General features: G+C 38.4%; 1 protein-coding gene across 1 annotated transcript in view; it reads right to left on the bottom strand.

The window, feature by feature from the left end:
• IGSF10 (immunoglobulin superfamily member 10) overlaps positions 1-27,099 on the bottom strand; it is a 65,230-nt gene that overhangs the window by 6,749 nt on the left and 31,382 nt on the right. The window contains exons 4-5 of the mRNA XM_045903544.3: positions 16,432-16,822; positions 462-4,817 (exon numbers count right to left, since the gene is read on the bottom strand). Coding sequence (XP_045759500.2) covers positions 462-4,817; positions 16,432-16,822 — 4,747 coding nt within the window. The remainder of the gene's footprint in view (positions 1-461; positions 4,818-16,431; positions 16,823-27,099) is intronic.

Here is a 27,099-nt window from a genome sequence, read left to right as displayed (position 1 = left end):
TGTTTAAGGGAAAGTCTCAAGAGGAAAGCTTTAGGGGGTGCTGTTAGGCTACTGAGAGCAAATATATTTAAAATTAAAATTAGGACACAGTGTTAAGAGTGTTAAAATTATTCACAGAAGCTTATTTCCATAATTTTAATTTTAAAAGCCATATGACTCAACACAATGACCCTTCTCTTTTTCAAATCATATTTCCCTGTGTCTACTTTCAAAGCATTACAAAAAAAATGTTCTTAATTAACATGTTTTAAAACCTTCCAATGAGCAAAAAAAGTTACGCAGCAAATGTCAAATGAGAATATCAATAGTTTCTGTGTCCTAGAGAGATTTGAAACTGGTGTTGAATCTTTGGATGTGTAACCCTGAAACATAACACAATCTTTTCCTTGTTTTATGACTAAACAAGACTGAGTGTAAAAAAAAAAAAAAAAATTTTTTTTTTAAAAAACAGTTTCAGATACCTGATGAGACTCTGGTCCAGTGGATGGTGGGCAGGGGATTTCCAACAGCCTCACAAGGAAGAAAGGCATCCGAGTTAGTGGGAACAGTAAAACTTGCTGCTTTTCCTCCAACTATTCTGGGCCTTTCAAATATATTCCTAGACAGAGAATCAAAGGGAAGGCGTTCAGAAGTTGTTATTTTTTGAACTGGTGTCTCATCAAAGCCATTTTTCTTTGCAGTCTTCGGAATATCCCAATTTGAAGCATGAGTGGTGTCCTCTGGCAAGCCTGGAGTGGGCAATATGCTCACTACTGGCATTTTGCCTTTTTCAGCAATTTCTGGGTGTGACTTGTGCCAGAAGTGGTTTTCTGACCAGGGAGAGAAAGTCAGTTTAGAATTCTGTGGTTTAACTGTTACTAGTGCTGGTGTAGAGGCAGAATGAAACAGATTGGAGTAGATAAAGTGGGTGGTTCCAATTGTGACCTTGACATTTGGGCGAACTCTGGGTGACGTTGCAACCTCTGCTAATTGCTGTGGATTAGCATTGTGCCTAGAGTATTCATGTGGCTTGATCATTGTATTTGTCATCATCCTAAAAACGGGAGTTGCCATGTTGTCTGTGACTGCACTTTGATTACTCAAGGGATGGGAGGTGGGAATTGGCACTGGAGCAGCAGTGACACTCGGGAATGGTGGCATGGTTGAGTGTCTAATGATTGTGTTCCTAGTTGTGGTGCTCTGGTGTAGTTTGCTGGACAAAGTGACTTCAGGAACAATTCTGCTCTTCAAAGACTGAGTATTCTCTTGGGGTAGTTCTTCAGTTACATCTGTCAGAGTAAGTGTTCTTGGATAAAGACCCATTGTGCTTGAAATTCCTTTTGGGTTTTCTAAGGGAGAATGAGTGAAAGCAAAGATACGGCACTTGGTTGAAGTTTCAGTTGCAGTTAGATCAGGAGGTATCACAGTAGTGGATGCAGTGAAGCCAGAACTCTGACTGGGAGAGGAGTATGGGTCATTCCTGTTCCTCTGAGGCTCCTTTTTTCTTTGTATGTTTCGTGTGCTGGGTCTGGCTATTTGGGTTTTACTGATAATGACTGATGCAGGGGCAGTAGGAGGAACTGTCAGCCTGGCTGTCTGCATTGATATGAAATTGTTGGTACTTGATTCTTTGCTTGCGATATTAAGAGGTGTAGGGTAAACTGGTGGAAAGGGCAGCTTTTTCATTGTTGGGAGACTTAGAGGACTGTGTGTTTCAGTGATATTTTGGTGAGTTGTAGCTGATGTTATAGATGGAATTTGCATCACACTTGTTGAGAGTGTTGTGAAGTGGAAAGGGAAAACTTTATCTGTGGGTAAAGCAGGAGATATTTTAGTAAGCATTGTGGCTGTGCTTTTTGGTGAGCTAAATTGATGCTGATTCTTTAACCTCTCTTTTTGGACACGGTTATTTACAAAGATCTGATGCCAGGGAATTTTCCTTCTTAAAAATCTTGTAATGGCTGTAGTAGTAGACATAGATGGCTTGGTGGTGGGATCTGGAAGTGGTGATATAAACATTGAATCTCTTTTAACTTCATTGGTATTAGACACACTTGGGTAACCATTATTTGTTATAGTTTTTTCCACAGGTAAAGATTTGGGGGCATGAGTCATAACTGCATCAGTTGGAGTCACTTGGGTACTTTCAGCACTGAAATATTTTATTGTGGGTATTGTTTTCTCAATATTTACATTTGGTTTGTTCTCAAATAGTAATGATGGATTGTGGACTAGAGTTGTAGACTCTTCTTCTGTGACTTTGGAAGTTTCAGTTTTGGTGAGCATGAGAAGGGAAGAACTTGGAAAAGACAATGCTGCTGCAGCAGTGGTGAGCCTTTCCCCGGGAGAACAGGATGGGCACACGACACTGACCTTTGTGGCTGAAAATGCAGTAGTGCTTTCTTCAGAAGAAACTCTGAATGTTGGTCTCACAAAGCCGTATCTGTGTTGTCGAAGAATTGGAGTTCTATATGGGCTGGTAATTCGACCCCTACCCCAAATTTTCCTCCGTCTTCCAAAGCGCCTAGATGTTAGTGGGGTGTTAGTTGTACTATTTCTAGGAATCTGTGACTGAGAATGAGCAGCAGTGTATGGGCCTGAAGGTATCTCAGATATGCTAAGTTTTTGAGTAATGTGTGGATAGAGGTGATTGCTCCTCAGGTCACTGACTCCTGTTACAGATGTCTGATGACTATTTGTGGCATTTACTGACCCTAAGAATATATCAGCTTTGCTGTTAGCACTGCTCAGCATTTTGATGTTGGCATCTTTGCTCATAGTCGCCACTGCTTTTGGGACTGTACTTTGTAAATGCTCTCTTTTCCTCCCAGTGTTGTCAGCTTCCTGAAATTGCATTGCTTCAGGTAAGAGAGGAAAGATAGTAGAGAAATTTTCATTGGTTGTGCCTTGCATTTTGCTTGATAATGTTGGGTTGATATTCTTTGACATGGCTGTAGTTTTAATAGGAGATGGCTTGAAATCTGTTGGTTTTTCAGGTGGTAGGATTTGTGGACCCACAACTGGAGAGACTTCAGTGATAGCAGTTACATTTGTCACAGGGCTATCAGGTATTTTTCTGGAATTGGCAATCAGTGTCCTTGCCAGAACACTAGGAGCCTCAGTTGCCAGGGCCATCATTTCCTCATCTGGAGGGAGCATGCCTGAAGAGTCTATTTCCTCCCCAGGTATCTTCAGGAGTTGTTGGGTGACCACTGAAGGGGGCCTTGCCGTAGTAGTTTCTTGCTTCTCTGGCATAGTATTCTTTTTAGCTTTCTCCAAAAGTGCTGCCCAGTGCCCTGGGTCAATTCTCCGAGCAGAGGAAGGGAAGGGCCTTCTGTGCTCTCTAAAATGTCGATTTGGTGAATCTCCTCGTCGCCGGTGTATTGACTCGCGATAGTTGTGCTTTTTACTTGTGCTCAAGACTTGTTTTCCAGTCTCAGCTCCCAGTGGAGCAGAGGTAGGGAGTTGCACAGCTGGTGGATCCATAAGATGAGCAATGGGATTGGGCTCAAGTCCAGATCCATCTGTTTCTACATTTTGCTCTACTGGCCTTTGCCCTTTCGTTTTGACTGAAACTTGGTTAATCAAAAAGTCGACCCCTGATGGGTTGGCTGCTACACAGCAATAATAACCTTGGTTTTTTTGGGTGACCTGTAATATTCTTAGTGTGCCATTGTTAAGAATTTGCTTGTCTCTGGAGGACTGATAAAACACAGTGTTTCCTGGGAGAACCCAGCTAACAGAGGCATCTGGGATACCAGAAGAATGGCATGGAAGGTCAAGTGTTTCACCAATGAAAACTGTATAATGAGCCCCATTTTCATGATGGGCTTCTATGGAGGGCTCTACCACAGTAATTCTATAGGTGAGAATATCTGCATCATCATAATTGGTGCTTATGCAGTGGTATATGCCTGTGTCAAAACTATCAGCCATCTGGAGTTCTAGTTTTCCACTTTTGTCTATTAGGATTCGTCCATCCTCACTAACATAAGGGGCTCTCACTTTACTCCCATCAACCAGAAGCCACTCCAAATGTGGGGTGGGGTCTCCTTGGCCTGGGCACTCTAGGCTAATGGTCCCACCAATCAAAACAGTGTGTTCCAGCTTAGTATTGTTATCTCTGGAAATCATGGTCCATTTATGTTTCACTGGCCTTATTTCTGCCCTTGGTAAAATGACTTGAACATCACTGGCATACTGGATGTGCAATGTACTGAGTGTGCTGGCAGTTCTATTTAGCTGCAAGGAGATTTGGTCTTGCATTAACCAAGGGGGATCTATTGTGAGTTCAGCCTCTATGTCGGTAAAGATGTCTTCAGGTTTAGGAGCCACCTGTTTATATTTGTAGCAGCGTTGTGGTGTTTCAGTGAGCAAGTGGCTCCTTTCTAGAATCAAAGGAGAATCACTGTACAAAGCCAGGACTTGCCACATTCGCTGAATGTGATTGTTATCTATGTTACACACCAGAAATGTTGAAAATGATGTATTTAGCATGATATAGTCATTTTCTTCAGTGAATGCAGTGGATGATGTCTTTGAGGGTTTTTGGATACTGCAGACCATGTTAGCTTCATTTCCAAACTGATCTGTCATATTCAAAGTGATGGAGCCAAGGGGTGCCATGAAATCTTGGGGAGAGATGGACACAGGACTGCTGTCTTCCAGAACAGTCAGGCTCTTTAATTTCAGGGATGGGTCGATGGTTGGCTTGGCACACAGGAAAGCTGCAGCTGGGACCATAGCTAAGGGCGTGCCTTTAGAGGTCCTGGGGTTCATGCAAAGTGGACATTGCTGAGGACTGGAAGGACTTCTGTCTTTTTTGCATTTTGTTATATCTAGGAAAAATGACAATTGAGTTATTGCCAGTTGTGGCCTCTTTACATTTGAACATTTTAAAGAAATAGCTTTTGCTAAAATTTGGAAGAACAATTTGGAAATTTTAGTGTATAATAGGAAGTTCCCTACTTTTTTGTCTTTAGGTTGATTTCTAAAAAGATATTGTCTATATACCCTGCCACAGTATTATATCCATGGTCACAAGGATTTTTGTCTGTCTTGTTGACTGCTTTATTTCCAGTACCTAGCAAGTGCCTGATATATATTTGGTACTCAGAAATATTACCTAGAAGAATAATTTCCTTATATAGGGAAACAAAATAATAAGCTTATGTTTCCCACTTTTTACTAAAAGTAGTTCAGTTCTATTTCCTCATTTTAATGTTTGAAGGGTCATAGAACTTCATTGTCCTTTAAAAGATTAAATGTTTGGTAGAGTTCACAAACAGCTTAAGAAGAATTAATACCTATTCTCCTCAACTATTCCAAAATACAGAAGGAAGGTTTCCAAACACATTCTATGAGGCCAGCATTACCCTGATACCAAAACCAGACAAAGACACCACAAAACAAGAAAACTAAAGGCCAACATCCTTGATGAATATACATGTAAAAATCCTCAACAAAATATTAGCAAACTGCATTTAACAATACATTAAAAGGACCTTTCACCATGATCAAATGGGATTTATTCTGGGGACACAAAGATGGTTCAATATTCACAAATTAATGTGATAAACTACATCAACAAACAAAGGGTTAAAATCATAGGGTCATCTCAACAGATGAATAGGAAACATTTGACAAAATTCAACATCTGTTCATGATAAAAACTATGAACAAAGTGGGTTTAGAGGACACGTACTTCAACAGAATAAAGGCCAAATATGACAAACCCACAGCTAACATCCGCCTGGTGAAAAACTGAGAGCTTGGGGCGCCTGGGTGGCTCAGTCAGTTAAGCGACTGCCTTCGGCTCAGGTCATGATCCTGGAGTCCCGGGATCGAGTCCCGCATCGGGCTCCCTGCTCGGCAGGGAGTCTGCTTCTCCCTCTGACCCTCCCCCTCTCGTGCTCTCTGTCTCCCATTCTCTCTCTCAGATAAATAAATAAAACCTTAAAAAAAAAAAAAAAGATTAAAAAAAAAAAAACTGAGAGCTTTCCTCTAAGATCAGGAGCAAGACTAGGATGTCCACTCTCACCACTTTTATTCAACACAGTACTCTTCAGAAGTCCTACTTGCAGCAGTCCCACAAGAAAAAGAAATAAAAGGCATCCAGATTGATGTGGAAGAATGAAAACTGTCACTGTTTGCAGATGACATGACACTGTATGTAAGAAATCTTAAAAACTACACGAAAAAACTGTTAGAAATGACGAATTCAATAAAGTCACAGGATACAAAATAAACATACAGAAATCGGTTGCATTTCTATACACTAATAATGAACAGATGAAAGAGAACCTAAGAAAACAATCCCATTTACAATTTCATCAGAAATAATAAAATACCAAAGAGGTGAAAAATCTATACTCTGAGAACTATAAGACATTGACAAAAGAAACTGAAGGCAACATAAACAAATATAAAGATATTCCATGCTCATGGATTGGAAGAATTAATTAAAATGTCTGTACTAACCAAAGCAATCTACAGATTTAATATAATCCCTATCAAAATACCCACATTTTTCACAAAGCTGAAACATATATTACTATATTCATATGTTACCACAAAAATCCCAAATTGCCAGAGCAATCTTAAGATAAACAAAGCTGCAGGTATTACAATCCCAGATATCAAGATACACCACAAAGCCATAGTAATCAAAACAGAATGGTACTGGCACTAAAACAGACACATAGATCGATGGAACAGAATAGAGAGTTCAGAAATAAACCTATACTTACATAGTCAATTAATGTATAACAAAGGAGGCAGGAATATACAGTGGGGAAAAGACAGACTCTTCAATAAATGGTGCTGTCAAAACTGGACAGCTACATGCAAAAGAATGAAACTAGACCACTTTCTTACATAATACACAAAAATAAACTTGAAATGGATTAAAGACCTACATGTGAGACCTGAAACCATAAAAATCCTAGAAGAGAGCACAGGCAGTAATGTATCTGACATTGACCATAGAAACCCTTCTCTAGATATGTCTCCTTGTGTAAGGAAAACAAAAGCAAAAATAAACTATTGGGACTACACCAAAATAAAAAGCTTTTGCACAGTGAAGGAAATCATCAACAAAAAGACAACCTACTGAAAGAAGGCATTTGCAAATGATATATCCAATAACTAGTTAGTATCCAAACTATATAAAGGACTTCTACAACTCAATACCAAAAAACAAAAACCCCAAGCAATTTGATTTAAAAACGGGCATAGGACATGAATACATTTTTTTTTTCAAAAAAGACATACAGATGGCTAATAGACACATGAAAAGATGCTCAACATCACTTGTCATCAGGGAAATGCAAATCAAAACCACAATGAGAGATCATCTTACACTATCAGATGGCTAAAATAAAAAAGACAAGAAATAAGTGTTGGCAAGGGTATGGAGAAAAAGGAACCCTCATGCACTATTGGTGGGAATGTAAATTGGTGCAGCCACTGTGGAAAACAGTATGGAGGTTCCTCAAAAAATAAAAAAAATAGAATTACCAAATGGTCTAATAATTCCACTACTGGGTATTTACCCAAAGAATATAAAAATACTAATCTGAAAAGATAGATGCACCCCTATGTTTATTGCAACATTATTTACAATAGCCAAGATTTGGAAGTAACCTAAGTGTCTATCAATAGAGGAATGGATAAGGAAGATGTGGTATGTATATATATTGGAATATTAGCAAAAAAAAAAAAAAAAAAAGAAAGAAAAAAAGAAAGGATGAGATTGTGTCATTTGTGACAACAGGGATGGACTCCAAACCCTTGAGTATGTACTCCAGTGTGACAGGTAGGGCTACCTACAGCTGGCTCAGCATTCTTTGGTAAATTTTAAAATCTAAACCTATGCAGAAAAGGTAGCTGGCAAGCCTGAAAATCCTTGAGTACGCATAAGAAGCTCTTCTTAATCACCCACTTACCAACCAGCTATGACCCTTAACCTACTCATCAGTACCCTGTGTTCAGACCCTACCAAAGCAAAGAACATGGCAGACTTCTGGCTTAATTAAACCTCATCACAGAATTATACTCACATCTTGGTATGCTTACTATTGCTAGCACCTGGACCAGAGTTAGCAGGCCCTGGACATCATGTATTTTACTTCAGATGCAGATCTTATCATGTTACTTTCATTCTCTCTGTCACACAGACATGCTTTCCATTTCTCAACCTGCCATGTCTTATTAGGCTCTAGAATATGCTGTTCCTTCTACTTCCCATCATTCGCCATCTGGCACGCCCTCTTCCATCAATATCTATTTACATCCTTCAGGACCCAGTCACAACACCACTTCTGGGTGGGCTTTCTGCTTTATGTTCTCCTAACCTTTCACTCCTCCCATCCTACTCCTCATCCATCCACTGTTAGAATGACTAGTTATCTGCCTTCCCACAAGACTATAACATCCATACTTATTTATCTGTATGTCCCTGGCCTCAGCCAATGGATGCCCGGGAAAGATTGGCGGGAGGGATGAAGGTGGGCAAGCAGGCCTAATTCTAAGGTCATATATCTGCCACTTCTTAACTTGTAACTTGAGATGGGTCTTAAAATTGAAGGTGTTTTACAGTAGCACCTGACCAGCTGTCAGTCTTGAAACGGCTTCCACTATTGCACACGAACACTATCTTAGCTATTTACATTGTTTTCTCTTTAACTGAGTTACATGCACTGTCGGTACCATATATTAAGTTTGCCACTTAAAATATTTATATTAAGGGGTGCCTGGGTGGCTCAGTCGGTTAGGTATCTGACTCTTGGTTTCAGCTCAAGTCCTGATCTCAGGGTCATGAGATCAAGCCTTGCTTCGGGCTCTGTGCTCAGCACAGAGTCAGCTTGAGATTCTCTCCCTCTGCCCCTCCCCCTGCTCTCTCTCTCTCTCTAAAATAAAATCTTAAAAAAAAAAAGTTTGCTTTAAGATTACACTATGCTTTGGCACTAAAACAAGAAATTATTAGGTAGGTAAAAAAGGCCTGGAAACAGAAGTTAGACATAAATTTAATATTAGTAAAATAAATGTTTATCAAAGAAATAGCCACAAATCATTTTATTTATTTTTAATTTTATTTTATGTTAGTCACCATACATTACATCATTAGTTTTTGATGTAGTGTTCCATGATTCATTGTTTATGTATAACACCTAGTGCTCCATTCAATACGTGCCCTCCTTAATACCCATCACCAGACTAACCCATCCCTCACCCCCCTCCCCTCTAGAACCCTCAGCTTGTTTCTCAGAGTCCATAGTCTCTCATGGTTCGTCTCCCCTCCAATTTCTCCCCCTTCATTTTTCCCTTCCTACTATCTTTTTTTTTTTAAGGGACTTCATCAAGATAAAAAGCTTTTGTACAGCAAAGGAAACAGTCAACAAAACCAAAAGACAACCGACAGAATGGGAGAAGATATTTGCAAATGACATATCAGATAAAGGGCTAGTATCCAAAATCTGTGAAGAACTTATCAGATTCAACACCCAACAAACAACTAATCCAATCAAGAAATGGGCAGAAGACATGAACAGACATTTTCCCAAAGACATCCAAATGGCCAACAGACACATGAAAAAGTGCTCAATATCGCTCAGCATCAGGGAAATCCAAATCAAAACCTCAATGAGATACCACTTCACACCAGTCAGAATGGCTAAAATTAACAAGTCAGGAAATGACAGATGTTGGTGAGGATACGGAGAAAGGGGAACCCTCCTACACTGTTGGTGGGAATGCAGTCTGGTGCAGCCACTCTGGAAAACAGTATGGAGGTTACTCAAAAAGTTGAAAATAGAGCTACAAATCCTTATTTTATAGAGAAACAAGACAATGAGCTTTGTGGAACCTAAGCAGGGACGATGCCCACATATAGATAAAGCTGTGTTACACTGGACTACTGAAATATGTGCAAAAGGATTGCCTAGCCCGTGCCAGGTGAAGCAACTGAAGACATGAGGAACTGTCACTCTCTTGGAATGGGTGAAAAAAATGTGTAAGCAGAAGTTGATGTGACTCATTCGTGAGTCTTACAGGATTATCATTAAGGCATCAGAGTCAAAAGGAGAACACATAATTATTTAGACAGGACTGAAAGATGTTAGCCCTAATGGGTTTTGCTAATTATATATGTGTATATGTGTGTGTGTGTGTGTGTAATATATACATACACAATTTGGGGACATATTAAGATCATAGGTGGGTGGTGGACTCATTTGTATTCACCATCAAAATGGTTAATTAATCAAAGCTTAGTTTAACAAAAATTGAGTACCTACTATGTTCTAGGCACATTCTAGGAGCTAGATATAAATAAATCAGACATAGGATAAAAAAGGTAAAAGACATTTAATACTAATAAATACAATAAAATGTTTTCCATTTTTGAATGGAATTGTGGGTAACCTGAAAGTGGTGAAATGATGATAGGTGGCCCTTGAACAACTCAGGTTTGAACTGTGTGGGTCCACTTATATGTGAATTTCTTCAATAAATATACTGGAAATTTTTTTTTGGAGATTTGTGACAATTTGAAAAACATCGCAGACAAACCACATAGCCTAGAAACATTGAAAAAGTTAAAAAAAAAAAGTATGTCACAAATGCATAAAATATGCACAAATCCATTATAAAAAGTTAAAATTTATCAGAACTTATACACACACTTAAAGATATGTTGAGAAAAATGTAAGCAAAGGTACAATATTAAATCATAACTGCCTAAAATTAACTGTAGTACATGCTGTACTACCATAATAATTTTGTAGCCACCTCCTATTGCTATTGAGGTGAGCTCAAGTGTTGTATCCATTTAAAAATGCTGTATGACACTAATCATCTACGTGTAATTTATCTCTCCAGTAAATTGTGTACTGCAGTAAAAAGTGATCTCTCATGGTTCTCATGTAGTTTTCATCATGTTTAGTGCAGTATCACAAACCTTGAATAATACCATGGACCCATACAAAGTGCCACTAGTGATGCTGGAAATGCTCCCAAGAAGCAAAGTTACGACATTACAAGAAAATGTTAATATGAAGTTTGCAGCTGCAGTTACCTGCCACTTTAACATAAATGAATCCAGTGTAAGGAAAGAAAAGGAAATTCCTTATAAGAAATTTCTTTGTAAGAAAAGAAAAGGAAATTCCTGAAGCTGTCACAGCAGCTACACCAGCAGGTGTGAAAACCTTGCACTTTTTGCAAAATACCTTTTTATCTTATGTTGAAAAATACAGGATTGCTATAAGAAAGGCGTATCTGTAGACTCTAATATGATTCGAGAAAAAAGCAAAGTCATTATATGAAACTTAGAGCAAAAGAAAGGAGAAGGATCTAAACCCGGAGAATTTAATGCCAGCAAAGGATGGTTTGATAATTTTAGAAAGAGATTTAGCTTAAAATATATCAAGATAACAAGAGAAGCAGCTTTCACCATTCAAGAGGGAGTAGATGAGTTTCCAGACACCATCACAAAAATCATTAAGGAGAAAGGATATCTGCCTGAACAGGTTTTTAATGTAGATGAAAGTGTCCTATTCTGTGGGGGGTGGGAAGGCTACGAAGGACATTTATTAGTAAGGAAGAGAAGGAAGCACCTGGATTTAAGGCAGGAAGGGATAGGCTAACTTCACTGTTGTATGCAAATGCATTTGGGGTTCATGATTAGGACTTCCCTTATTTATAAAGCTGCTAACCCCAGAGCCTTGAAGGGAAATGATAAAACACCAGTTGCCAGTCTTTTGGTTGTACAGCAAAAAGGCCTGGATGATGAGAATACTTTTTCCAAACTGGTTCCATTGATTCTTTGTTCCTGAAGTCAGGAAGTACCTTGCCAGCAAGGGACTGCTTTGTAAAGTTCTTTTAATGTTGGGTAATGCCCCTCGCCACCTAGAACCCTATGAGTTCAACACCAAAAGCATCAAAGTGGCTTACTTGTCCCCACAACACATTTCTAGTTCATCTTCTAATTCAGGGGGTCCTAAGGGGATCATTAGGCTCATTAATCACAATATTCTGTGGAAGAGAACCCCTGATAGAACATCATGAATATCTATAAGGATTACACCATTGAAAATGCCATTGCGGTTATAGGAAAAGCCATGGAAGCCATCAAGTCTGAAATGGTAAATTCCTGCTGGAGAAAACCAAGTCCAGATGGTGTGTGGGACTTCAAAAGATTTACCCCAGAGCCAATCAAGGAAATCATGAAAGACTGGATATGGCAAAAAAAAAAGGGGGGGGGATGAGGGAGCAGGTCAGGGAAGTGGTGGTGAAGGGCTTCAAGATATGGATCTTGGAGAAATTCAAGAGCTAATAGATACCACACCAGAGAGATTAACAGAAGATGACTTGATAGAGATTAATGCTTCCAAACTGGTGCCTAATGATGAAGAACACACAGAGAAAGCAGCGCCAGAAAACAAACTGACCTTAGACAGTCTGGCAGAAGGGTTCCTATTATTCAAAGACTGCCTTTGACTTGCTTTAGGACATGGACCCTTCTGTGCTTTGGGCACCAAAACTAAAGCAAATGGAAGAATGACCGGTGCTGTATAGAAACATTTTTAGAAAAGTAACAGAGCAAAAAGTCCGACAGAAATGACAAGGTATTACTGTAAAGTTACAGCAAGTGTACATGCCTCTCCTGCCTCCCTTTCCGCCTCCTCCGCTTCTTTGATGCCAAGAACAGTGCCTCGTCTTCCTCCCTCACCCATCCAATGTGAAGGTGATGAGGGTGAAGACCTAATGATGATCCACTTCCTCATAATGAACAGTAAGTAATTTTCATGCTGTAGAGCTAATGAACTTACCTATGGTGCATGTGTTTGGTGAAAATCCAATAACTGTATAGTAAGAACTGTGTGAGATGCTTTGGTGTTATTGCTTCAGTTTTCGTTATGTCGAATATCAGGTGCAAGACTTGTATGGAAGTGGATAGCATTTCCTTACATAGGCATGCAGTGAGTGATATTTAATATAAAATTAATGTGTTAGTTTACTTACTGTCTCATAATTTTTCTTTCCAAGAATTACGTTGACATACAATATGCCTCTCTCTTGTAATCAGAGAAACTGCATTATCAGCCTCTCAGCACAGGTAAGTGGTTTAAAAAAAGAAGAGTTTCCAGTATTGTATTATGAATAAGACTAACACTATATACCATAAAAATTTTATAATGATTCATTCCTTAGTGTATAGGCTAGGCTACCATAAAGCAATTATATTGTTGCTTCATTATCAAATGCATGTCGTTAAGCGTCTGCCTTCAGCTCAGGTCATGACCCCAGGGTCCTGGGATCGAGCCCCGCATCGGGCTCCCTGCTCGGCAGGAAGCCTGCTTCTCCCTCTCCCACTCCCCCTGCTTGAGTTCCCTCTCTCGCTGTGTCTCTCTGTCAAATAAATAAAATCTTTAAAAAAGGTGAATTTCTTTTTGACATTATCTTTTCATTTTTGATGTTTAGCATTAGTAATACATATAATATCTACAGTGTTTTATATCATATAAGACATTACTGATACAGGTACTGACATAATTTATCTTGTAAGCAGATGGTGTATATTTATAGTATTGATAAATACAGTACAGTGCTGTAAATGTATTTTTCTTATGATTTTCTCAGAAAGCTTTTCTCTAGCTTTATTATAAGAATACAGTATAAAATACATATAAAATATGAAATGTGAGTTAATTGGCCATTTTGTTATCAGTAAGGCTTTCAGTCAACAGTAGGCTATTGGTGGTTAAGTTTGGGGGGATTCAAAAGTTATACATAGATTTTCAACTGTGTTGGGGGTCAACATATTGTTCAGGGGTCAACTAGATTCAAATACAGATAAGGTGAGTGGAAGAGCACCAGGCTTCCCAAAAGGGAAGTGCTCCAGGCAGGAGGGCCACAAGGATGAGATAATAAAACAGTGAAGAGTGGGTCTGGGATGGCAGGGGTTGCTGAGGATTGGAAAGGAAGGAAACGAGGCTGAGGCTAGACTAGGAGCTGCTAGGCTAAGGAGCTCAGGCTTTGTTCAGTAGGCTAAGATCAGCCAATTATTTTATGTAAAGGGCCAGATAGTAAAGATTTTAGGTTTGTGGACTATGGGTCTCTGACAGAGCAATTGGACAACAAAGCAGCCACAGACCTAGGCATGACCGTATTCCAATAAAACTCTATTTACAAAAGCCTTGTAGAGGGCTGTAATTGGCCCGTGGGCTATAATTTGCCAATTCTTTTGGCATCTGTGAAGCTACATTCAGGTGTGGTCACCTCGTACGTAGTTCAGTCTGTCATTCCTCAGACACAAACCTTCTTGAACACTTCATCCTTGAGCTCTTGTTTCTCCCCACTCCAGTCCCTCCTGTCCACTGCTCATAAATTGACCAGCCTCCCAAAGCATCTCTGTGTTCAAAGCTTTCACTGTAAAATCTCTTTTGTCTGTAGGAAAAAGTACAATCATGATAGCCTGGCATTCAGTGCTCCCTATGGTGGATTTCAAAACACCCTGCCAGTCTATATTGAGCCTATGCCAGAAAATTGGGCTACTCATTACCCTCTTCATGTAGCTTGTTCTGTCTTCATGTACAAAGCAGTTTCTCCACCCCAAATACATTTTAGAGAGGATTCAACTTTTGACTTTCTGCTTTTCTACTTTCTAGCTGTGTGACCTGGGTGGGTGGCCATGAAAATAATAATGCTTCACGTTTATTGAGTGCTTGCTTTATGCCATACATTGTGCTAAGTACTTTGTATGTATTAATTATTCTTCCCAATTATCATCAACTATATTCTAAATGATTAGCCCAAGACACCCAAATTTCCTAAGCCTCAGTTTCTTCATTTGTAAATGGAGGATTATTGTGAGGATTAAATAGAAAGCATCTAGAACAATGTCAACCACAAACTCAGTACACGTTAACTCCCTGCTAGCTCTTGTATTCTTTCTTTTCCCTTTGATGTATCTTTTATGGCCCAGTCCAATTTTCCTCCTTTTTAATCAAGGCAGAAGTAAATTTTTACTGACTCTGAGCTTTTATGGAACTAAATCTTCAATATAAGTATTTTGATGTTGTTCATTTTAAGCCTTATTGTCTTTTTATGTGTTTAGCGTATTTGCCTAAAATATTTGCTCTTTGAGAGCTAAGGTGGTATCTATTGCCCTAAAGTAATTCTCAATGTTCAGTTAATGTTTTCTGATTTGCTTTTTAACTAAATAACTGACAACACACATACACACGCACATATATAAGATATATATATATATAAATATGATGGCAGCAACTTCAGACCTTTTCCACTTTTCCCAAGCTTCTGGCCTTGACCCCATCCTAGGATCCTCCTCAGTCACCTCTCTTGCACCTTCACAGGGGAGGAAAAGCCATCAGATAATAGCTTCCTTTGTCTTTTCTACCAGACCCAGGAGTTCTCTTTTCTCCTTCTCCTAAGGAAAATCCTTCCACCTAGTCTGGATCTCTTGCCCTCCAGTCTTCTCATGGGACTTGTTCAATGGATGACCTGCCCCTTCTGAAGTGTTGTCACCTTCTCCCTCTTAATCTCTTCTCACCTTGAACATGCTCAAGTCTCTCTCATGCTTGAAGAATCCTGTGTGATTACACATTTCCATCTGGCTGCATCCTCCTTCATTCCCTCACCTCAAGCCAAACCTCTCCAAAAAAGTAGACTGCTCCCTGCCTTCCACCTATCTCTCTCCACACAGCAATCTATCCCCCCGTCACTCTCTCCAAAGTAACCACCCACCCCTTTGATGCCAAAATCAGTAGGTTCCTTTCAGTCATTATCTTAAAGACTTAATTATTTAATCAGATTTCAACAGTTAATAGTGCATTTGGTTGTCCATTTCTGTCTCCCCTCCCCTGCAAGAATGTAAGCTCCGTTATGGAGCTATCTTATTCATTTTTAGATCCCTGTGTTGTGATCTCTTGTTCATAGTAGGTTTATAATAAGTACTTGTTGACTGAATAGATCTTGCCCTCTTCATGGCAAATTTTACTTTCTCCATCAAAGCACATTTCACACACTGATTATCTGTTTGCTTATCTGTAACCCACAGAGGATGGTTAGAGCAGAGACAGTGCTCTTGATAGTTCTATCACCAAGCACAGGATCTTGACTAGAACTCCAAAAAAATGTGTATTGACTGAATGACTGAAAGGAAGATAAGAAAAGGGAAGGGTTTTTATGGCGTGGTAAGTAAAGAAGAGTAACACACACAGACATTCCTTATTTCCTAATTTTGCCAGAACGTATGGATAGTTGACCTGAAACAATACACAAATAATTCATTAAAGAGAATTCATTGCCACTAAGTTATTATTTAGTGTCCATTTTCTCTCCAGCTAAATTACCTTGGCCTCCCCACTTACTGGTAAAAACCTCCAGGCAGGTTTCCTCTAATTAGGACAAATAAATAAATAGCATATATACCTGGTTTTTCCTGTATCCAGTCAGACAACCATTTTAAATGGCAATCACAGGTCCATGGGTTCCCATGAAGATAAAGGCTTTCCAAATCAGGCATATTGGAAATCATCTCTTGAGGCAGGGAGCTCAGGAAGTTATCAGACAAGTATAGGTACTTAATGAAAGATGTTTTAAATATCTGGAGGTATTTCAAAGAGACAAATGTATCTGGATGAAGCTTAGTGAGCTGATTTCCTTCCAGGTGCACCAGTCGGAGAAAGGTGAGTCCATAAAAAACCTCTGGGTTTATAAACTCAATATTGTTGTGGTCCATATGTAACCGTGTCAAGCTCCTGAGGCCATAAAAAGTATCTTTCTGAAGTTTTCGGATTTTGTTATAGCTCATTTTTAAGACCTAAGAATAAAAAATAAAAAAACACAAAAAAAACCCCATTTAGTTTGTCAAAGAAATTTTCACAAGAGGAAAAAGTGTATCAATAATAAAACATGTTGGAATTAATCCAGTGCAACATGTGTATCTTGCTTGAATCCTAATTCAAACAAATTAGTTGCAAATTAAATATGAGAATATCAGGGAAATTAGAATACTCATGATAATATTAGGGAATTATTGCTAAAATTTATATATTAATTTTTTGGGTTTTTTTTTAAAAAGATTCCTTAACTGAGACATATATGAAGTACCTGCAGATAAAACATTAAGATATCTTATTTCTTTCAAAACAATGCAATGAAGTAAAAAAAAGTACTGGGTAAAAATACAGGTGAAACAAGATCTGTTATGTCTTGGTAACTATTGAAACTGGATGATGACATTTTGGGATTTATTATACTATTCTTTTTACTTTCCCTAAGTTTTTAAAAGTTGTCTTGATATTTCAAGGAAATTTAAGATTTCTTAAACCTGAATTTTTCATAAGAAAGAAATATATTGAATTCATCTGTCACATTTGTAACAGTGTTATTGAAATATAATTCATAGGCCATAAAATTCACCTCTCTAAAGTATAAATTAAGTGGTTTTTAGTACATTAATAGTGGTGCAACCATCTCCACTAAATTTAGAAAGTTTTCATCACCCCAAAATCAAAACTGCCATCACCCCAAAATCAAAACTGCTGCCATTGGCAGTCATTCCCCACCTTCTGCCTAGCCCTAGAAAACCATTAATTTATTTTGTTTCTGTGGATTTACATATTCTGGAAATTTAATGTAAATGGAGTCATACAGTATGTAGCCTTCTGTGTCTTGCTTTTTTAAATTTGCCTAATCTTTTCAATACCCATTCCTGTTGTAGAATTAGCCCTTCATTCCTTTTTATTGCAGAACAATATTCCATGTGTACATATAACATATTTTGCTTATCTACTTATCAGTGGTGGACATTTGGGGTGTTTGCCACTTTTTCATTCTTATGAGGAATATGATTTTGATTGATTTCGCATTAAAATCAAAATAACTTTTGAATATTTCAATAGCATGTGGGTATTCTCCAGTTTCGTCTCCACTTATTAGTTCAACATACACCTTCTCCCAAAAAGAAGAGAGAAAAAAATGCTAGTAAAAACAATGATTTCTTTTTTTTTTTTTTTAAGATTTATTTATTTGGCAGAGAGAGAGAGAGCACAGGGAGAGGGAGAGGGAGAAGCAGGCTCCCCGCTGAGCAGGGAGCCTGACATGGGGCTCCATCCCAGGACCCTGGGATCAGGACCTGAGCCAAAGGCAGATGCTTAACTGACTGAGCCACCCAAGCACCCCACAATGATTTCTTTTCATTTTTTTTCCCTGATTTGGCCTAAGATATAACTTTTGTTCAAGAATGCTTTTCTGGAATGCCAAGTTCCCTAATAAGCAAAGAAAAACTGACAACATAGAAAAGCTTTGACCTAAATATTACCTGGCAGTACAATCTCAAACTCAGTGTTCTCAATATTTGTTGAAAATGCGGTGAAGAGAATAAATATGTGTGGGGATTTCATGAAGGGGTTGTATTTCATCTAATTCTCTGAAGACATATATTCCAAACAATCCCTGATTAAGCCAGACTAACAGAATCACATGCCCAGACTGAATCCTTTGCATTATACAAACCTGGTATGATGTCAAAATGCTCTATGAACACTGGCATTTTATCTTTTATAAAGATATTGCTGACTTATTATGCTGTATTTATTTTATGAGGAGCTTTGGAATAGAAATCAGAGGTGTCTTGGGGATCAAGATGGTAGAATAGGAAGATTCTGAGCTTACCTCTTTCCATGGACAAACCAGAACTACAACTATTTATAGAACAACTCTCTGAAAACAAATTGAAGACTTGCAGAAATGATTTTACACAATTAAGGATATAAAGGAAAAGCCATATCACAATGGGTAAGAGGGGCAAAAATGTGGTTTAGTTGGGATCCACAATCCCAGTGTGATGACCCATAAGGGGTATGGGGTTGTATCACAACCATAGAGGCCCTCCTCGAGGAACCAGGGGCTCAAGCCCCACATTAGATTGGACTCCCAAGCCCAGGGGTCCTGCATTGGGAAGACATAATGTCTGACTTTGAAAACCAGTGGGGCTTATGTCCGGGAAGGCATTAAGAAACTGAGACTGTGCTCTTAAAAAGTGTGCATGTAATCTCCTTTGTTCCAAGTCCCAGGGCAGAGGCAGCATTTTGACAACTGCCTGGGTTACACATAAAAGAGATTATTTTACAGCATGTGCCAGACGAGCAGGGACTTGCTGTAACATTCTTTGGGAACAGAATTGATGGTAGGCACCATTTCTTCTTACTCCCCTTATATCTCACTGGCCCAGTTCTGGTGGGAGCAATTTCTCCCCAAGTAACCCCCCATAGTGAGCCCCATACACTAGAGTGCCTGCCATAGTCACAACCCGACCTCACTGCTAGCCACATTGGAAGCCTGCCCCACCCATCAGTGCATACAAGCCACAACAGGAGGGTACGCACAGTCCACCCAGGGGATACCCCTGGGGCACCTCAGTTGGATGAATCACAGGGGTTTGTGCTACTGGGCCCCACAGGACACCTACATAAAGCTACTCCTCCGAAACTGGGTAATATAACTGATCTACCTAACACACAAAAACAAAGACAAAATGAAGCTACAGAGGAATATGTTCCAAGTGAAATAATCTACCTGAAATATAATTCAGAATAATGACCATAAAGATGCTCACCAAACTCAGAAGACCAAATCAACACAATGAGAACCTCAACCATGAAATAGAAAATATAAAAAGGAACCAATCAGGGCTGAAGAATAACTGAAGTAAAAAATATACTAGAGGTAATTGAGAGATTAGATATAGAGGAATGAATCAATGATATGGAGGACAGTAGTGGAAATCACTCTATCAGAACAGCAAAAAGAAAAAAAAGAATTAAAGACTAAATATAGTTTAAGGGATCTCTGGGGCAACATCAGGCATACTAACATTTCCATTATAGGAGTCCCAGAAGGAGAGAGAGAGAAAAAGGCACAGAAAACCCATTTCAAGTAATAATGGCTAAAAACTCCCTAGCCTGTTGAATGAAACAGACATGCCCAGGAAGCACAGAGTCATAAAGAAGATGAACCCAAAGAGACCCAAACCAAGACATATTATAATCAAAGTATCAACAGTTAAAGAGAATCTTAAAAGCACCAAAAGAAAAACAACTAGATCTAAGGAAACCCCCATATTACTATCACAACTGGTTTTCAGCTCAAACTTTACAGGTGAAAAGAGAATGACAGGATATATTCAAAGTGCTGAAAGGAAAAAAAAAAAATCACAAGCAAGAATTCTCTACAAGATTATCACTCAGAATTGAAGAGAGAGAAGGAGTTTCCCAGACAAGTAAAAGCTTAAGGAATTAATCAACAACAAACCAGTCTTACAAGAAATGTTAAAGGACCTAATTTAAGTGGGAAAGAAAAGGCCATAACTAGAAAAAATAAAACTATAAAAGAAATGATGTCACTAATAAGAGTAAACATATAATAAAGGTAGTGGATTGACCCCCTACATATCTAGTATGAAGTTTAAAATACAAAAGTGGTAAAATCATCTAGACTTATAGTCAATGGATTCACAAAATAATAAGATACAAAATAGGACCTCAAAACATGAAACATTGGGGTGGTAAAAATAGAGTGCTTTTAGAACACCCCTGAACTTAAGTGATCTTCAACTTAAAATAGACTGCTACAGACATAGAATATTATGCTATATATGAACCTCATGGTAACCATAAATCAAATACCTATAATAGTTTCACAAAAAAATAAAAAGGACACAAACATAACACTAAGGAAAGTCACCAAATTACAATGGAAGAGATTAAGAAAAACAGAACTATAAAACAACAAAATGATAATAAGTACATGTCTATGAATAATTTTTTATTAAAGTCTAATATAGAATGTTATATTAGTTTCAGGTGTGTAACATTGATTCAACAATTTCATACATTACTCAATGCTGACCATGATGTGTAGTTAACCAGTGTTATTATATTATATACCATAATTTGCTATGCTGTAATTTAATCTCCAAGGCTTACTTATTTTATAAATGAAAGTTTGTACCCCTTAATCGTTTTTTATCTATTTCCCCATCTCCCTATACACATTCCCTCTGGCAACTACCAGTACTCTGTATTTAAGAGTCTGTTTTTGTTTTTTTTCTTAATTCTGTTTTTTAGACTTTACATATAAGTGAAATCATACAGTATTCATCTTTTTTCTGATTTATTTCATTTAGTACAATGCCCTCTACGTCCATCTGTGTTGTTGCAAATGGCAAGATCTCCTTCCTTTTTATGGCTGAACAATACTGCATTGTGTTTATATATACCACATCTTCATTTGTCAATAGACACCTGAGTTGCTTCCATATCTTGGCTACTTTAAATAATGCTGCAGTAAACATAAGGGTATGTGTATCTTTTTGAATTAGTGTTTTCATTTTCTTTGGGTAAATACCCAGTAGTGGGATTACTGGATTACATTTCTATTTTTTAATCTTTTGAGGAAACTCCATATTGTTTTCCACAATGCCTGCACCTATTTATAGATATTCTCACCAACAGTGCACAAGGATTCCCTTTTCTGCACATCCTTGCCAACAATTTTTATTGTCTTTTTAATTCTAGCCATTCTAACAGGTGTGAGGTGATAACTCATTGTGGTTTTAATTTGTATTTTCCTGATGATTGGTGATATTGAGCATGTTGTATGTATTTGCTGGCCATTTGTATGTCTTTTTTTAGAAAAAATGTCTATTCAAGTCCTCTGCTCTTTTTTTAATTGGATCTTTTTTTTTTTTTTTTGGTGTTGAGTTGTATACGTGTATAATTGGAATATTAACCACTGATCAGATATATCATTTGCAAATATCTTCTCGCAGTAGGTAGACTGCCTTTTGTTTTGTTGATGACTTCCTTCACTGAGCAAAAGCTTTTTATTTTGGTGTAGTTCCAATAGCTTATTTTTGCTTTTGTTTTCCTTGCCCAAAGGAGATATATCTAGAAAAATGTTGCTATGGCTAATGTCAAAGAGATTACTGCCTATGTTTGTTTCTGGAGCTTATGGTTTCCTTTCTCACATTTAGGTCTTTAATCCATTTTGAGTTTATTTTGTGTGAGGTGTGAGAAAATGATTCAGTTTTATTCTTTTGCATGTAGCTGTCCCATTTTGCCAGCACCATTTATTAAAGGGACTGTCTTTTCTCCATTATATATTGTCTCCTTTGTCATAGATTAATTGACCGTATAATTAAGGGTTTATTTCTGGGCTCTCTGTTCTGTTCTATGGATCTATGTGTCTGTTTTTGTGCCAGTACCATCCTGTTTTGATTACTACAGCTTTGTAGCATAGTTTAAAACTGGGAATTGTGATATCTCCAGTGCTGTTTTCAGGATTGCTTCTTTTACTATTTGAGGTCTTTTGTGGTTCCATACAAATTTTAAGATTATCTGTCCTAGTTCTGTGAAAAATGCTATTTTGATAGGGATTATACTGAATCTGGGATTATATTGAATCTGTAGATTGCTTTGGGTATTATGGACATTTTAATGATATCTTCTAATCCATAAGCATGGAGTAGCCTTCCATTTGTTTAAGTCGCCTTTAATTTCTTTCATCAGTGTTTTAGTTTTCAGAGTACAGATCTCTTACTTCCTTGGTTAAGTTTATTCCTAGGTATTTTATTCTTTCTAGTGCCACCCTAAATGGAATTTTTAAAATTTCTTTTTGCTACTTTGTTACTAGAGTATAGAAATGCAACAGATTTTTCTGTACATTAATTTTGTATCCTGCAACTTTACTGAATTCATCCATCATTTCCCAGGATCACAACCCGAGCCAAAGGCAGACACTTAACCAACTGAGCCACCCAGACGTCCCTCTTTATTATCAATCTGGATGCCTTTTCTTTGTCTGGCTATGCAGCTAGGACTTCCAAAGAGTACTGTGTTGAATAAAAGTGGTAAGAGTAGACATCCTTGTCTTAGTCCCGATCTTAGAGAAAAAACTTTCAGTTTTTAACAGTGGGTATGAGGTTAGCTGTGGGTTTTTCATACATTGTCTTTGCTCTGTTGATGTACATTCTCTCTAAACTCAATTTGTTGAGAAGTTATTAATGGATATTGTATTGTTTCAAATGCTCTTTTTGCATCTATTGAGATCATCACATGGTTTTTATTCTTTCTCTTGCTAATGTGATGTATCACACTGATTGATTTCTGAATATTGTATTACATTTTTGTCCCTGGAATAAATCCCAATTGGTCACAGTGAATGATTTTTTAAATGTATTAAAGTAAGTTTGCTAATATTTTAAGAATTTTTGCAGTGTTTTTGGTTTTGGCATCAGGGCTATTAATGCTCACCTTGTAGAATGTATTTGGAAGAATTTGGGAAGAATAGGTATTAACTCTTTAAATGTTTGGCGGAGAACGCACCTATGATGCCATCTTGTCCTACACTTCTATTTGTTGGGAATATTTTTATTACTGATTCAATTTAATTACCAGTAATTAATCTACTTCTTACTGATTGCTTTGAAAGATCTTCTAAGAATTTATCCAATTTGTTGGCATAATTTTTCATAATATTCTCTTATAATCCTTCGTATTTCTCTAGTGTTGGTTATTTCTTCTCCATTTGATTGAATCCTCTTTTTTGATAAGTCAAACAAGATTGATAAACCTTTGGCCCATCTTTTTACAGAACCAGCTCCTGGTTTCATTGATCTTTTCTATTTTTTTTAACCTCTATTATATTATGTCTGCTCTAATCTTGAGCAGTTCCTTTCTCTTGCCATATATATAAAAAAACTGATTTCTAGTTTCATACCAGTGTGGCCGGGAAAGATACTTGTATGATTTCACTTTTTTTTTTTTTTAAGAGAGAGAGAGAGGGAGAGAACATGAGCAGGGCGAGGGGCAGAGGGCGAGGAAGAGAGAATCCTCAAATAGATTGCTCACTGAGCGTAGAGCCCAGTGCAGGGCTCAGTCCCAGGACCCTGAGATCACAACCTGAGCTGAAATCAAGAGTCAGATTGCTTAACCAACTGAGCCACCCAAGAACCCCTGATTTCACTCTTAAGACTTCTTTTGTGGTCTAATGTGATCTATTCTGGAGAATGTTCCATACGCACTTGAAAAGAACGTGTAGTCTACATTTTTTGAATAGAATGTTCTGTATATATTTTAGATCCAGCTGGTTTAATGTGTAATTCAAAGCCACAATATCCTTGTTAATTTTTTGTCTGGATGATCCATACATTGATATAAGTGGGATGTTAAGGTCCCCCACTATTATTGTATTACTGTCAATTTCTCCCTGTTAATAATTTTTTGTGTTTGGATGCTTCTATGTTGAGTACATAGATATTATAATTGTTATAATGATAAAGGGAACAATCCAACAAGTAGATATATGTAGTGTCCTTGTCTTTTGCTACATTGTTTTAAGGTCTATTTTGTCTGAAATAAATATTACCTCAGCTTTTTTAACTTTCATTTGCATGGTTTATGTTTTTCCAGCCCTTCACTTTTAGTCTGTATGTGTCTTTAGCTCTGAAGTGAATCTCTTATAGGCAACATAGAAATGGGTCCCCCCCCCCATTCAGTCACCCTGTTCTTTGATTGAAGCATTTAGTCCATTTATATTTAAGGTAATTACTGATAGATTTGTACTTATTACCATTTTGTTAATTGTTTTCTGGTTGTTTTTGTAGTTGCTTTCTGTTCCTTTCTTTTTCCCTTGTTCTCTTCCCATGTGGTTTGATGGTTTTAATGATATGCTTGGATTCCTTTCTTTTTCATTCTTAGAAGTCTCCTGAGGGAACACTGCCCCTCTAAGGCACATTCCTAGATGAATTCATCAATCTCCTTCACGCATACCTCAAGTGCTTTTCTAACTGTTGCTTCTGTGCTGGATTCTTGGGCCAGGTTATTTATTATGCTGGTTCTTTAAGGGCAAGGATTCAAATTCCTATCACCCTCCAGCTTTCCCAGACTTAAGTCCTACTGATTTTAAAAGCTCCTGAAGCCCTACTGGTTTTCAAAGCTAGATGTTATAGGGACTCATCTTTACATCCTCAGTGCCTGTGGTACATGGTATGGGGTTTGATCCTCACTTCTCTGTGCTTGTGGTATCCCTCCCATTTGTGGTAAGTCTTGCCAGGGGTTTGGTTCCCAAACACATCCCTACCCATCCCATCTTTTCTGATATGGCCTCCTCTCTATAATTAACTGTGGAAGGTCTGTTTTGGTAATCTTCAGGTTGTTTTCAGTTTAGTTACACAGACGTAGCTGTTATCTCGGTGGGTCCAAGTGATTGGGTCAGCTCAAGATTCTACTCCGCATCTTCCCTTGAATAAAACTGTCAATAATTACTTAAAATGTAAATGGACCAAATGATCCAGTCAAAAGATGTAGTGTTACTGAAGGGATAGAAAAAAGATCCAAATGAGCCTACAAAAGACTCACTTCAGATCTAAATACAAATCTAAAGGTACACACAGACCAAAAATGAAGGAATAGAAAAAGTTTGTTGTTGTTGTTGTTGTTGTTGTTTGCTGCAAATGGAAATGAAAAGAAAGCTGAGGCAGCTACACTTGTATCACACAGACAGACTTTAAAACACTAGGCTTCCAGGAAGTTGGCACAGTAGGAGAATCCTAAGCTTATCCCATCCCATGGATACACCTAAATAACACACACATTAGTAAATAACCCAGGAAAAAACTCAAAGACTAGTAGAACAGACTCTCCACAGCTGATCATGGAGAAAAAGCCACGCTGAAAATGGTAGGAAGGATGGAGATGTGGTCAGGAACCAAACTGACCTGCAAGACTGACCACAGGAGGAGAGACATTGCAAGCACACAGAAGGGAGAGGCACAGACCCCAGAGCAGGCACCGAGAACCCTCACTAGGAAGACAAATCCCCATAACATCTGACTTGAAAACCAGAGGGGCTTAACACCAGGCACTCTAAAAATCAGTGGGCTCAGCTCAGCTCTAGGAGAACAAGAAGGTGATAAGAAACTGAGTCCCCACCTTAAAGAGACATCATAATAACCCTGCTGACTATAGCATAGTAGCAGCAGTTTGAAAAAACTCCTGGGGTATATGAAAAGGAGATTTACTTACTAATCTCAGAACCCATGCAGGAGGGACAGGGATCCTTAGGAGATTTCTTCAAGAACAAAAGAGCTGGTGGGCACCATTTCTCTACCTTGTCCCCAAGTCTGCATACACAGACACCTGTAGGAACCAGAACAAATACTCTCCACCTAGCTTTGCTAACAGCACACCCCACCTCCCCCAGTTCTCCTGTGGACCCATGACACCCAACCAGCCCTTGGCAGGAATTTTCTAAAGCAGCTCAGATCTCCTGCAAGCAGACATGTGCAAATCTTGCTAACACTCTGTGCTCCACCCCTTCAGCATTCTCATGCTGATCCATCTAACCTGCCCTCGGCAGGAGCCTATCCAAAGCTGTGCCACAAATGTGGCATTGTGTAAGCAGCCCTGAGAGTAGCCAGCTCTACTCCAAAATGTCTCTTGAACTGGGGAGAGGGGAAGATAAACATACTAGGTGGACTGCAGCCCCAATCCACCAATGAAAGCTTCCCAGGGGCAACACATAGAAAGCAACTGCAGATAGGTGTGACTGTAGGTCTGTAAACATCCAGTCTGATCCAACTCAAGCCCAAGGTAGCCCCAGACTGGCCCCTTAGTAACACAGAAAGCCATTGCAGATGACTGGACTGAAGACAAATGCAACTCAGACACAACAGCAGGGCACACACAACACATAGAGAAGATATGCCTGAAGTGCCAGGTTCTGGTGAAGAGAGGACATTGTACTACAGGGTACTATAGAACCTCTTCTTTATAAGGCCACTACTTTCAAGAGCAGGAGACATAGCTGACTTTAACACACAGAAACAGACACAGAGAATTAGATAACAATGAGGAGACAAAGTAATATGTGTCAAATGAAAGAACAGGACAAAATCATATCAAGAAAGCTAAACAGAACAAAGATGTCTAATATGCCTGATAGAGAATTTCAAGTAATGGTCATAAAGATACTCACTAGACTTGAGCCAAGAGTGGAGGACCTCAGGGAGCCCTTAACAAAGAGATAGAAAAC

This window comes from Mirounga angustirostris, unplaced genomic scaffold (assembly GCF_029215605.1).
Source record: "Mirounga angustirostris isolate CCGP_5_RB_7025 unplaced genomic scaffold, mMirAng1.0.hap1 SCAF_1, whole genome shotgun sequence".
Taxonomy (NCBI): Eukaryota; Metazoa; Chordata; class Mammalia; order Carnivora; family Phocidae; genus Mirounga; species Mirounga angustirostris.
This window is presented reverse-complemented; position numbering and strand designations above follow the sequence as displayed.